The sequence below is a fragment of the Scophthalmus maximus genome, chromosome 21 (genome assembly GCF_022379125.1).
Source record: "Scophthalmus maximus strain ysfricsl-2021 chromosome 21, ASM2237912v1, whole genome shotgun sequence".
NCBI classification, from domain to species: Eukaryota; Metazoa; Chordata; class Actinopteri; order Pleuronectiformes; family Scophthalmidae; genus Scophthalmus; species Scophthalmus maximus.
In genome coordinates, this window is record NC_061535.1 from 6,457,254 (window position 1) to 6,471,792 (window position 14,539).

Genomic DNA, 14,539 nt, shown 5'->3' on the forward strand with positions numbered 1-14,539 from the left:
TAAAGACACACACACACACACACAAACACACACACACACACACACAGTGGTCTGCCCAAGAACACTCTGTTGGGTCTATTTATAGCCGGGGCTTGTTGAACTGAACTGATCCTGGGGTAAATCACACAGGAAAGCCAGCACTGCACACTGGAGCCGGGGCCTGCTGGTCTCAATATGAATGAATTTGCACTTAGGATTTTGACTGAACCCATGACATTCATTTTTTTTTTTGCAATATCCTACACATATTCATAATGCCCAATGGCCTGATGAGTGGAATGTAGAGTACGCGGTTACTGGGCTACGATGTACGACTAGGGGAGGCAAAACATCAGACTGTCTGCAAACTCTCGTAATTCAGTGCAAGGAAACACACACGGCCCACCCACACTTGACAGAAGAGATGCAAATGCAGGAAAAACGAAAACAATTTCGGTCTGAGACAATTCAGAAGATGAGCGTCTGCGTGCAGCAGCAATTTCAACCCCCACAATTTCTTAATTAATCCTGCAATGATATAAAGTCCATGTCCTTCCCCCCGGATGTCTGTTTGCAGAGCAAAGTCCACCCGTACCGTTCTCATTCCCAGACAACAGATAACAGCTGAAATTACCAGTGGGGGCAATAAAAAGAAGAAATTAAAAAAAGACATCTCGTATAAATTGGATGAGCAAAGCTTTGCATTTGGAGCACGGGGGATGTGGTCATGCCCTGCGTCACTAGTGACCTGATTTGCCGTTGTTCAGGCTGCTGGTTCAAGGGTGTCAGTCTCTGTCACCACAAGCGATCGGAGTATTTGTCATTGTGAAATAGAGAGTTAACATTCCCTTCATGTCCTCAACTTCCTCACCAGCTGGAAAACATTAACTTTGGTATTTAAACAAGAACGTGTACACAGCATTTCTTATTGGAGTGTGTCCAACAGGGGTATAAATACACACCTGCTGGGCCTACATGTATATATCACAGAACAAAACCTGTTGACCCTATGGTTTCAGGTTTCAGTTAAACATGTAAACATTTGTGTGCAACAGACAGGTTTGTCAGGTCTTGCAGTGTGATCCCTGTCAAACGAGGTCAAAAAAGGAGGTAATTTGGCGTAATATTGGCCTTTTAACTGAATGGTTAGAGCCATGTTTTGTCCTCCCGAGGCTTCATAGTTGGTGACTATTGACGGTCTTGTCTGGGTGCACACTTACAGTTTCCTGCTGTTTAGTGATGTCACCAACCAGCCTTCCTGTGTGTTTCTCACTCTATTGCTACTGGCTTGCTTCTTGTGGATTGCATTTCCTCCACCCAGCTTTGAGTTTTTGTGTTTTGCCCTATGACATGAGTGTGCCTGGGACGGCGAAGTTACATTTCAGTTTCAAATTCCAAATGGTAGCAGAAGCATAAGGTTGTATCATGGTATTTGTTGATTGGTATGGAAGGTTGACTGACTTTTGTGTATGATACAGTGCTGTCCAAAACAGTTTTAAGTGGCATTGTAGTATATATTGAGACATAGATCCCAGAGTGCGCTCCTGAACAGAATTCTTACAAAATGGACAACACCACAATTAAAACTTATACATTTTATTATTCATATGGAAATACAAAAAGATACATGCAATGGTACTAGCATAAATACAGTACTGTAGGACCAACAATTATATATATATATATAAAAAAACGTTTTCCTAAATTTGAAAATATTAAAAGAATTCTGCTTTTGCTTTGCTATGGGGTATTGTGTGTAGATGGAGGAGGGGGAAATGAATTGACCATTTTTTGCAAAGTGAAAGGGAATCATTTCTGAATGCTGTATACACAGCACCACACGAACATGTGCTTTGGTCAGTAAAACAAATCAAAAAGCAACGCACTGAGGCAAGATGACGAACGCACTCATCAGTGGACTGAATTTTTGCAATTTAGTATGGAATATGATAAAAGCAGCTTCAGTGATCAGTCAGTTTACAAATACATTAAATTGACTATATTAAAGCAACGCAATAATCAGGCTGTTTATATTACTCAATGCCTATGAATTGTACCATCGATTTTGTCTGCGCTCTCTCACCAAACCACTCAGGACCACATGTCTACATTTTGCACGTTTTTCTCACCACCGACATTTTGGCATTTTGTGAATGGATACATGTTACTCTTAAAAATATAGATAATACACATGTCAAACATAATGTCACACAAAATATGATAATAAAAAGGCACAAACAGGCGGAGTCTGCAGTTGATATTGAGTCGCTAACTGTCATAACTATTTATAAAAAGAACTACAAAATGTACAAATATCACAGCTCTGTGCCTTATTAAAAAACAAAATCATAATTTATCTTGCTGGTTTAACTTTTTAAGATGAAAAGTCATGTGGTGCTACCTTTGTGTAAGCAGTTTACATGTCTGAGCCTGTGGTGACACTATTCATACCCAGAACAATAATCCATCTTAAATGACTCACCGTGTAACTCACCGTGTAAAGTGTATAATTATATACCCCAATGTAAATCTGCTGTGACTTGGATTGTTAGTGACAATCCCTTTATAAGAAAAGCACCTTGGAGTTTGCTTAGCAGCTCAAAGAAAATAGAAATGTACATGAAGTATGCACAGAAAAAAAGGCACTTCTTTAGGATGTGTATATAATATGAAGTTACATGATCATATGATGCATGAAGGCACATCCTCGCAAACGGTTACAATTTGGGAATGCCACGGTAATGACGCATATAATTAAATCAAGATGAAAAAGTCACTACAATTACGACATCTATATGCATAATTTTTTTCTTGTGTACATGTTGAATGAAATAAAAATGATTGCAACACATTTGAAATGATCTGACAGCAATTAAACCCATCGCAAGATATAAGTTATTCCGTGACATGTTAAGCTTGTTCAAGGTTTGTTTGGCACTTTCTTAACACAGCTATGGATTCACTTTTATGTATATTCCCGATTGAAGTAAATGATGATGATGGACATATTATAGAGCTACTAGCTCTATAATATGCTGGCAAAAAGAGTAAATGGGTTATCGTCACACTTGTGGAAATCCTTGAGACAGACCTGAGCCCCCTGCAAGGCACTGCATTGCACCATAGCACCTAAACTTGATTTCCTCCTTTGGACAGAACCTGATTGTCTAACAATGTCAAAATTATACTCATACATCTGCCTATTTCACACGCACGGTCCACATAAGATTGTATCTTGAGTTAACTGAAGGCAGCTCTCTCAACACAACAGACACTGTGTTCGTTCTTCAGCATAGATGCAGACAATATTTACATCCAGACGCTTAAAAAAGTCCAAGGATACAAAAAAAGAAGTATAGAAAATGTAATCTTTAAAGCCACAAAGAGCCATAGCACGTGGCGTATCCCGCCGCCATGACCCCTTCACTACACCATGAACTGGGTGTATCCCTCAGCACCTGTGACGATTACATCCATCCAGATCCTCATGGCCTCGGGAGACGGAGCAACCATGTAGTAGACCCTGTCGTGAGTCTTCACACTGAAGGTCAGCGAGGGGTTTGGACTCTGAAAGAAGAAGACACAAGGGTGTGACCGTAAAAAAACACAATAAATCATACTTCTCACGAGGGGAGATATTTGCATGCATCGCTCTTGGATTAATTCACATTATATGCACAGGATGTGAACACATACAGTACCTTATGTGCATTCTTCAAGTGATCGTAATACACTTCTTCAATGGCTTGAAAGTAGATGACTCCTTTCAGCTTGACTTCATGCTTGTCTGCAGGAGATATAACGGTATGTATTAGCATAAATATGAAATGTACAATGACATGTAAAGTACAAAATATATATGAACAATTGCTATAATTACATTCAACACACAGTGGCTTCAAAAAGTATCCAGACCGATTCAGATTGGTAAAATTGCCATTTTTGTCCATCAACCTAGACTCAAAAACCCATTTGATTACGTTAATAATGAACATAAGATAATATGCCTGACTGATATGAAATGGATGTTTTGTCTGTATATGAGCTCCTCAGATTGGTTTCTTCATCAGCCACGCATGCACGCACGCACGCACGCACGCACGCACGCACGCACGCACGCACGCACGCACGCACGCACGCAACACCCAAAGACCTCCCTGTAGACCTCTGTGATAACATCTTGGCAGGCCATAGATCAGGGCAAGGGTAGGGAAAAGTTTTTATAAAGCTTTGAGTGTTCCCAGGAGCACAGTGGCCTGAATTATTGTGCAATGGAATAATTTTGTAACCAAGAGGACGGGTCACAGAGTTGATTTTCTGGCAAAATTGAGTTTCTGGGAAATAAAGGCCTTAGTAAGGAGCGATGACCAACAACGCAACAGATGGGGGCACCATGCTAAGGGGGTGATTCACTCCGGTTAGTACAAGGAAGAAGTGTGTAAGTGGACGTTTTGTGCACCTTCTCTTTTGTGTCTGTGTTTGTATCAATATTATGTGAATGTGTCCCTACCTGCATAGTAGGACAGTGTGCGTCGGTTGCGGTCAAAGACAAACCAGCGCTTCTTCCAGGTTTTGATTTTGCCTCCCATCTTGATCAAGTAGCCTCGGCAGGTCTTTTCAGAGATGGACAGGTGGAAGCATGTGTCCGCGCTGTGGCCTGCCGACTCAATGTGAGAGCGCAGGTCAAAGTCGTCCTTTCTCACTGGCAAGTACCGAGTCAACGGCCGGGACTGGACGAAGGAGTGAGGGCAAAAGGAGAGGAAATCCATTGATGTATGTAAGATAGATTGAAGTGTAATATTGTCTTCTGCCACCAGCAGTTGACAGTCCAGGCAAAAGTGAATGGACGAGGCTTATACTAAAGAACTGTCAGCATGGAACTGATTCGAAAACAGAATATACAAGAAACAAGATGGACTATTTGATCTAAAACGCAAAAGATTAATTGGTAACATCAAGTTCCAAATGATGCTAAAAAATAGAGGTCAGGAAAACAAATCTCTGACTGTTGACACTGTTAACACTTCACTGGTTGCAATCAGGGTCATACATTTTGTAATGCGAGTCTACGGGTAATTAAAAACCCTGCTGTACCAAACTATAATCACTCAAGAACAAACCCTGTCGCTACTCCACAGTGATTAACCAACATTTACGGGAGGAGCACAGTCCTTTATGATCCTGCCCTGTTTGTCTTTCTTACCTGTGCCCTTTGTTTCTCTCGCAGTTTCACCTCACGGTCGATGAGTTTTTGCCGTCGGCTCGTCTCCTCCTGTAGCCTCTTCTCCAGATCCTCCCTTCGTCTCTTTTCCTCATCCAGCGCCTGCTTTCGCATTTCCATCTCTTGCTCCTGGAGAATAATTCAATCACAGGCCAGTTAAAGTCGCGTTCGTTGGTGGAAAAATTAGGCAACATTATTTTGCAGGAAAAAATTGTCTTGTAGTGACCTTGTGTTCGAGAAGGCGGTTCTTCTCTGCCTGAGCCTCTCTCAGCAGGCGCTCCATCTCCTCCAGCTTGGCCACATTCGATGTACTGGCACTGCAGCACACAAACGCATACAACACACATCATTTTTTCAACCACTTGGCAGCGAAAAGCAAACACCAAACCAACGTTTTACGTTGAACCTTAAATTTCCGTCACATTAAAAATGTCACGAGGCTGCCGAGGTAATGAATTAAAGCAGCTCCGCCTGCAGCGAACGGGACAGTTAAACAGTACTTTTCTTTCCCGCACAAGCTCTCTCTTATCTGGACCAAAAAGAAAATGTGATGATATCACTGCATAGTCAAGCAAATTGGAAGACGCTGCACTCTAAACAAACTATTCTAAAAAAAGAAATCAGGCAGAGAGAGAGAGGGAGGAGAGACCAAGAGAATGAAAAAAGAGAAAGGGGATTTTGTAAGAAGAAAAGAAAAAATGCTTTCTATAGTCAGTTTGGACAATTTCACTCGGCATTCTGCTGTACTGAACACCAGAGCCTGACTGATTTGTGGTGCCAACAGCAATATTAGGGGGAGTGAATAAAGAAATCTAATTGAGGCCTGATATTCTACAGTATAACCACAAACATTATTATAAATACGTATACATAAATGAAAACAAACAAAAAGACAATTGTATGAAACCGAAATTCAGAAAATAAATAATTTTTCATTCATTGTTTACATATAAACATATGTCTGTGAAAGGCTCATGTTGGCTGATTTTTATCAGCCAACAATCGCATCAGTACGTCAGGCTCTACTGAACTCCACCAATTACGTAGTATTGAATTTGGGGCGTCCTGTTAGTCTGTTGACTGTTAAATGCATGTACAGTGAGTTAACATGTTCATTATTATTCACATTTATTATGAAAACAACTTGGGCCAGCATCTAATTTAATTATAATGGACAGACTTGACTTACTCGACTTTTTAGCATTTAGGCTTCACCTAATCTTCTGTTACACAACCTGCTTTCCTGTCATTACTTACACAAACATCAATCCACCCTTACTCCATCCTTTCCTCTTCCTCCCATTCCCCTTCTCTTACCTCCGTCGATGAGAGGGAACCGCACTCATAGTCATTGTAGACAATAGCTCCAGTTCAAATCTATTTGTTCAAGTATCTGGATTACTTGAGATTAACTTTGTCTTGCTCCAACACTTGAATCTCCACAAAAGGGGACACATCACTGACAAGGCGACAAAAAATCCACGTCAATCATAAATCTACTTTTTTGTCCGGCATTAATCCAGGTTCTACCACACATCCTGCAATCCAATGTAGGCCGGCCCAACACAGTCCATCCGGAGCCACGCAGAGGATCACAGAGGCAGAGATCAATCTGCAAATGGTTTGAGTTAGGACTTTGCAAAATCTATGTGCAGAAACGAGACCATACCATCGAGAGAAACAGGAGAAGGGGAGACAAAAGACGGATGCAACCACTGTATAGCAGTGAGAGAGGGAAAACAAGCACACATGGCTTTAGTCCAGACGGGCCGGAACCCCAAATGTACCTCCATACTCATACTGTATACTTCTCTCAGTTCATCTGAACCTGAGGGGATTGACTGACCACACACACACACACACACACACACACACACACACACATGTTTTCTGTCTCCTGTAACCTGACCCCCAAGAGCACTAATCAAGAGCTCCCCTGAACTCATAACACACAGAGTTCTACAAATCCTAGGAGGGACCATGAAAGGCGGGAGACCTCTCCACACACTTTTTACATTAACTCACTTTCCACTCACTTTTCCTTCCTGTTCTTTGTAGCCACCCCCTCTCTTTGAGTCGCTGTTTCATATCAAGAACACAAAGGGACATTTTTGTCTCTTCAATTTTCTGTCTGTCTCTTGTTATATTTCCACCTTTTTGTCATTCTTTCTCGGTGTGTCGGTTTTCTCGCCGCTCTCATTTGAAATCAATCCGAAGCAGCATTGACGGCACGTTTCTTTATTGTTTCTGTTACTTCTATTAGTATCCACAGTAAAACGTGTGAGAAACCGCGCAACACACGTCAGTGACACTAACCTGGAGACATTGTCAGGAGAGCAAGCGGAGATGCTGGTTTCAATGGAGTCGGTGCTATCCACACTCATTGTGTCAAAGGCTTGGTTGTCACGGTAGCCAAAGGCATCGAGGTAGACGTTGGTCTGGGAGGCTGCTCGAGAGCCGGGCTGACCTGGAAACACAAACACACAGAAAAAGAGAGGAAAACGAGTTCAGTAACAACTAGCATTAGTTACTATTCTCATGTGCTCATGCACACGTGTATTGTACCCGTTAGTGCCTCATCCTCTGGGACAACGGTTTGTCCAGCCAGCTTCAATTTTGGATCACAATGTCCCGCCACTGTGAAACCCCTAATAATGTAACTCCTCTTATGACCAAATAGTAGAGCCAACAAAGTACAAACGACTCCTAAGTGTAATTTTCTACAGTCCAAAGATGTCCGGAGAGAAAACGAGACATCCTTCGGAACTAGAACGAGGAATAATGACAAAATTACAGCGTAGAAAAGAGACTAACTTGGCCTCTGGGTACAGGAAGAAACACAAAAGACCTGATACTATCTGATACTATCTGCCCCATGCAGCAGACCCACCCATCTGATGAGCCAGATCAAGCGACCAAAGGGACTGAGGGGCCAAATACACATGCCAGTGTCGGGGGGGGAGACGCAATTGAACAGATATCTATAAAACATTAAAAGTGGTTGGTGCTTCTCAGCAGCAAGTAAATACATTTTTATTAAAAATACCAAGATCAAATACACAGAGGGCTAAATGATTAAGTTGATTTTTTTAATAATGGGAAATGGCTGGTTGTCGTTTGTCAGGAAGTGGACATGTATCAAATTCTAAGTGTCCTTTTTGTTACAGTAATTTCTTTTTATCGGTTGTCATGACACGCCTCGACACGACTCAAAAACAGGATAGAGAAAATGTTCTTAATGTTCCATTGAATAACCATACACACAATGCTGTATACAACACTTTATGACTTGATGGGGCAGTCATCCTCCACTTGCATTCCTCCACGATCTTCTCCGACAGATAAACAAAACACAATGACGTGCACCGCACCCCACAAAACCTCTTACAGGGTTATTGTGACCATATAAGGCATATGTCCATGTCACAACCCAGAGAGGTGTTTGTTTGTTTGAGAGGAGACACAAATAAGTGATAAAACCCTAGATTTGGTTTGGTGTGGATGTGGATGTGAAAGCTGATGGGCGATGGACAAGTATTGAATGTGTGTGTGTGTGTGTGTGTGTGTGTGTGTGTGTGTGTGTGTGTGTGTGTGAGCCTGCACCTTTATGCAATGATCGAGATTCATTTTCCTTGCTGGATAATGAGAGAATCCTTGGAAGAATGCTGCCACAACTTGTGCTCTGTACCAGGGGCTGATGGGACTATGAAGAAGCAAGAAGAGCAATTACTCATTTCCATCTATTTGTGTCACTTCTACACACACACACAAGTTTCTCTGCGTGCGTACCTTGGTGGGGAAACTGCGTCCGAGTGTCGCACACGTGAACTGGCGGGTCATGTTGGGAGTGACTCGCTTCCTGGGTAATGTGTCACTCAGATGAGACCCGCCCTCTTTGTCAGACCTCCTCCTCTCCTCCAGCAAACGGAAATGCTGATTAAACACACAGACACACATCAAAGCAGAGGGAAGAGACGTATACTGTTAATTTGTTATCAATTATTAACATTTACCTTAGTTAAGATGAATGATCAATACGATCCAATCTTATTTTTGGTGATTAAACATGGTCCCTCATTTTTTTCAAGGTAAGTGTAGTAACTGAAAGTCCCTACTGAAGTGTGGCTTGTACAATGTCTTACTTTGGTGGTCGTAAAAAAAAAAATAAGACCATGTGGCGGACATAAATGCACACTTAAATTCTTAAAGCCAGCACTTGCAATTGACATTTATCAGAGCAGCCATTTTGACGTGAAACAGTAGGTAAACAAAGGTGTAACTAATCACGTTCACTTTTAGGCTATGTAGCTTATGCTGCCTTCACTGCTGGATTCACGACCTCGGAATTTTCTGTTTCATGTTAACGAGTTGTGACGTGTTTGTTGACGTTTTCAGAAATGGTGGAGACCATGAAAGTTCAATTCCGTTGGAAGTTAATATATTGCAATTTATGTAGAGTTATTATTTTATTTTCTGCAATTTTATTAATATGTGAGGAAAATGTTGACAGTACCACATCTTTTCCCTCCGTCACTGTGCCCCAACTGCTAGCTTGCTAAATCGTTTGCCTCTGCAGCTAAACACCAACAGTATTATTATGAATATGTATTCATATAATGATTATTATGAGCGTCCATGTTTGCAGTTGCCAAGCAGCAGTGTTTTGACAACTAAACCACTTGTGTTTATCCACTATTTCGTGTCAAAATGGCTGCTGTGAGAAAGGCCCATTGTCCACTACGGCTGAATTTACCCACGCAATTGACAATAATCTATGTTTCCTGTTCACTTTACCTGGCCGATATGGTGATGGTGTTTTTTGACAGGAAGAGGAGGCGGGGGAGAGTCAGGGAGGGGAGAGGGGTCTCGATATGACACCATGTTCTCTGGCCAATGCACAGAGGGCGTTTTGGGGAGGGGGCAGGGATTAAAGTGGGAGGAGGAAGAGGAGTGACAGTCGGCAGGTGAGGAAGAATAATAGAGCTTCGGAAAGAAGAGAGGAACAGGTCAGAAAACTGAGATAGTACAAAAGAGGGAGGGAAATTAAGGGAAAAGAACATTTTCATACATACATACACACTTTGCATAATCTGCGTCTCTGCAATTAACAACACGCGCAAGCCCTTTGCACCACTACACACACCTCGTCCTCTGGTGGTTTAGGGGCGTCGTCGCCAGGGGAGGGGTTTGCCACGGAGTCAAGGGAGGCATTGGCCAGAGCAGGGGTGTGTTTAGGGTCCCCCCTAAACTGTGAGTAAAGCTCATTGATTTCACTGACTGTGACATAGCCCTGGAAAGTATAAATAGAGAAACGGAGGAGAGAAAAAGGGGTGAGGCATAGCACGAAGTGAGTTGGCCATATTAATATGTTATTGCAAATTGGTTGTTGGAATGATGCAGACTTTTGTGGCAATTTTAGTTTCAAGGCAAAATATACCGCAAAAGGTCCAGTTATTTAGTTTCTTAGACAAAGTACTGTTAACAAGGACTGAGGGGAATACGCAAGTCAAAAAACATTCTTACAAGGTTTCCTAAGGATTAATGTGTGAGTAAATGCTGTGCATTGAATTATTATGATTTAATAAGTCCTGTAACTTTCACTCTCTGTAAAACATGGACTGGTAGTTGTAAGAAGAAACCAAAAGGAGGCGAGGAACAAAAGGATTGGAAGTGGAGATGTCCCAAGACGATAAGGATCAGGATCTGTCCCGATCCAGGCAAATTTTAATGGATCTGTTTCCGTTAAATTGACTTAAATCCAAATATTTTTTTAGAGAGTTAATTCTGTGAGTAACTGGATGGCAGGCCTAAATTTAAGGATGTTTCAAACAGACAAAAAGTAGCATAGGATTCTTGCGGAAAAATAGAGAGGAAGAGGAATGAGATGACCGCACCCTCATTCGGTGGTTGGGAGAGACAAGTGATTGTGGCCGAGGTGCCATCATGGCAAGTTGCTAAAAGACTGACACACATCACTCAGAGAGGCAGAAGGAAAGTCCATTGAAAATAATGGAGTGTCCTGTCCATTCAAGGGGGAGCATAGTTCTCATTTCTTGTCTGGCAGCTGTCAAATAAACCTCACCTCTCTTAGTGTGAAACCCCGACTACCAGTGAGGTCGGCATGTTTTCCTTCAAGTGTGGCAAGGTTTTCTTTTTCCTAACAGAAAAGGGAATGCAAAACATTATTGAAAACAAAATGTACCTCTCGCCGTTGGTTGGCTATTAGGATTATGCATACAGAAGCACAGAAGGTCACATCACATGCAGACATTGTTATCCTTGTACCCTTTGCAGCATTGATTCAAGGTTGCTCCTCTCCTTCAAGAAGCTCTCCTTCTCCCGCTGAGCCTGCTGGGTAATTTGTGCTGCCTGCTTCTTCAGCGTCAACAGTCGCTCCTGGGGTTTTCAAAAAGGAGGAAAAAAGCTCATTACATATTTCTAGCTCATTTATTGAGCATGACACTAACACTAGCTAAACAGATTCAACTTTAAAACAAAATTAATTTACTTACAAATAAGGATATTCACATTTGTGTTTTACATTTAAAGAAAAATAAAACTGATAGAAATATACAATTAACAAATAGTAACTAGTTAATTGTATACATATATCACATACATAACAAAACAAAAGTTTACAGGAATACATATGAAACAGCACATATTTTATTAAACATCACATAACTATTGAACTACTACTGATCATTTCATTTTATCAATTTTACCATTTATAATCAATATAACAAATCTAAACTATACTACACTCCACCATCCTGTCTAAATGTTGTTAAAAAAATTAATTAATTAAAAGAAGTTGTACAAAAGTAGTTGTTCAAAAATGGTGTATCTACATAAACCAGTGCCTCCACGTAAAATTAAAAAAGGCAGCATATACAGTACATTGAAATACCGTGGATTTTAAATCAGAATATAACGCTGTGATAATGTACTGTGTACAGTTTTTTGCCGCAGTTACCTTGCGGGTGACTGTGCTGCGCTGGTAATCTGCAATATCCCGCAGGAGTTGCTGCGTGTGCGTTTCCTTCTCCTCGTCCTGCCTGCTCTCCCGCTCCAGCTGCTGAAACTCCAGGTCCTCAAAACGCTTCGTCTCCGCCTCAAGCACCTCACAGTCCTGACAGACACACCAATAAATAATGCACAGGTAAACATGCAAATCAAAGGAAAAGCATGTTTACAGGTCAAACATAACCACACACACTTCTATAGTACAGTTTGTGATCAATAACTTCAGCCAAAAATGCCTGAAGCTCTTCTTTTAATTAGAAATTGGCTACTTTTTTGTACTACAGTGTGATATATAAATCTTTTTATTTTGGTTATATTTATTTTAGATGAATTACATGTTTCCCCACTGCTTTGAGAAAAAAACATAAATAGAGGAGCAATCACGTATTGACAAACACCTTCCCTTCCACACAAAACAAACCAGACGCACAGGCGCCTGATGTCATGCAGACTACTACACCAAAACATAACCAGTGCTTTACAGTGTCTATGTGACAGTTTGTGCAACATGTAACATACTGCAAGCATTTCCCCAAAATGCAGATAGTTGAAGAGTGCTGTCTCTTGGAGAAAATCTGTTATCTGTCAGTGTGTGTTACTGTCAGTGCCAAACAGGTATTAAAGCCCATCGCTTGAGATACCTTATACTCTTTCGAGATAAACCCTTTCTGGGGAAATATGTGCAGACATAGAAACCTAACCAGTTAGACGGTGAGAAGAGAACAGGAACCAGTTAAGAGAAGGGTTGCGGGGAGAGCAAGTTAGCCGAGGCAAGAAAACGTGTGTTCAAGTATGCAAGCATCAGACAACTCTCTATTCATCTGAACACCTGTACGTATACAGTGTGTTGTATGTTTGAGTGTAAATATACATATATCTGTGCACAAATATCTACGTTTGTTCTGGTTGTCTGCTATCAGTGTATGCGTGCACAGCTGCCTCATTTCCCACTTCAGTTGAGTATTCCTGCCTGTACGCTTACCTGCGCGTTATGTTTTGCTTGCATGGATCGATAGGTCTTCACACACAAAAGTCGGAGATTCACTCTCCCAATCCTATTCACTCGATTGGGAAAGTGCTCTGAGACTTTTGGACCGCGCTGTATCTTCCTGTGCATGCGTGCGTGAGGTGTCGAGTGTGTACTGACCCTGGCTAGCTGCTCCTGCAGGGGCTCCTTGGTGGCCTCAGGGCAGCTGTCCAGCTGGGAGCGCTGCTCACACACAATCTGAGCCAACCTCTCTACTCTGCCCCTTTCTGCCTGCAGCAACTCACACGCCTGGCATACACACATGAACACACACACGTGGACGCACACGCACAACGGCCACATGTACCATGTACATGTTTTTGTGTAAATTTAAATACAAAGACACACGCGCACACACACACACACAAACACACACGCAGGACAAAGAGAGGATGGCAGCGTTAGTTGGACGAGGGAGCCACGGTTAATTACTACAGCGACCAGGTCAGCAACATTAGGCTAGAGGGAGGGGAGGGAGGCAAAGCTGGAGGAAAAAATTATCTACTAAAATGGAGTGGGGAGGAGATTAAAAAGGCGGGGAGATGGTTTGCAAAGTTTTTCCCTCGGTTTGTTTGGATGGAAATGGCCGATGGGTGAGGACTGATGGGTGAGAAAGGAGAGGAGCGACAAATGGAACGTCTCAGCAGAGGGTTAACCAACACATTAATGGTCCTCGCTATAAATAACACACGCACACGCACACACACACACACGCACACAGTCTTTTACAAGCACTCAACTTCACCTACTCTGAATCCGAAGTTTTGAGCAGTCAGGAAAACGTTTGTCTATCATCTGTCTCTCTTTCCCTCAGTATCGCAATGGGGTTTTACCATTAGACTCTATCTACCAACTGTGGGGTGCATGGAAACTTCAGAGTCGGGAGGTGGACTCAGTCCAACAGAGGAGAACGTCCCGGTGCCAAATCAAAGCTTGCACGCACACACAGGCCTCGGGAAGAATTCAGACCCCTTTGTTTCACACTCATATTTACCCATTAAACATGGCACTGCCAAAAAATAACTCATAATTGTCATCGTATGGGTTACCAACTGACTCAATGAAGACAGAGTGAAAACATGTTTTTAGAAATGTTTTCGATTTTTCAAACACTGAAATCTCTCATTTTCAAATAAATTGTTAACAAATGTGTTTTGTAAGGATAATGTACTTTTGTGATCAGGATAACTTGAGGTCACTCATCATTCCAATGTAAATGTAATAGTTTCAATATAAATATTCCATATAACAGGTCAAAAGACAGAAGAACAGCCAATCTGCTGCCG

The 14,539-nt window shown here is 41.8% G+C and overlaps 1 protein-coding gene across 5 annotated transcripts in view; it reads right to left on the reverse strand.

The window, feature by feature from the left end:
• Window positions 1-1,559: 1,559 nt before the first annotated feature.
• The window catches only part of phldb2b (pleckstrin homology-like domain, family B, member 2b), a 39,871-nt gene continuing 26,891 nt past the window's right edge, over window positions 1,560-14,539 (reverse strand). For 3 of the 5 annotated variants that reach the window (XM_035619361.2, XM_035619364.2, XM_035619365.2), the window contains 13 exons: window positions 13,374-13,502; window positions 12,177-12,332; window positions 11,486-11,596; window positions 11,283-11,357; window positions 10,344-10,490; window positions 8,990-9,133; window positions 8,804-8,903; window positions 7,517-7,667; window positions 5,427-5,517; window positions 5,183-5,329; window positions 4,490-4,709; window positions 3,681-3,766; window positions 1,560-3,546 (listed from right to left, as the gene is read on the reverse strand). In XM_035619361.2, coding sequence (XP_035475254.2) covers window positions 3,406-3,546; window positions 3,681-3,766; window positions 4,490-4,709; window positions 5,183-5,329; window positions 5,427-5,517; window positions 7,517-7,667; window positions 8,804-8,903; window positions 8,990-9,133; window positions 10,344-10,490; window positions 11,283-11,357; window positions 11,486-11,596; window positions 12,177-12,332; window positions 13,374-13,502 — 1,698 coding nt within the window. In that variant the 3' untranslated portion in view covers window positions 1,560-3,405. The remainder of the gene's footprint in view (window positions 3,547-3,680; window positions 3,767-4,489; window positions 4,710-5,182; window positions 5,330-5,426; window positions 5,518-7,516; window positions 7,668-8,803; window positions 8,904-8,989; window positions 9,134-10,343; window positions 10,491-11,282; window positions 11,358-11,485; window positions 11,597-12,176; window positions 12,333-13,373; window positions 13,503-14,539) is intronic. The other 2 variants (XM_035619362.2, XM_035619363.2) reach the window with 2 other exon arrangements.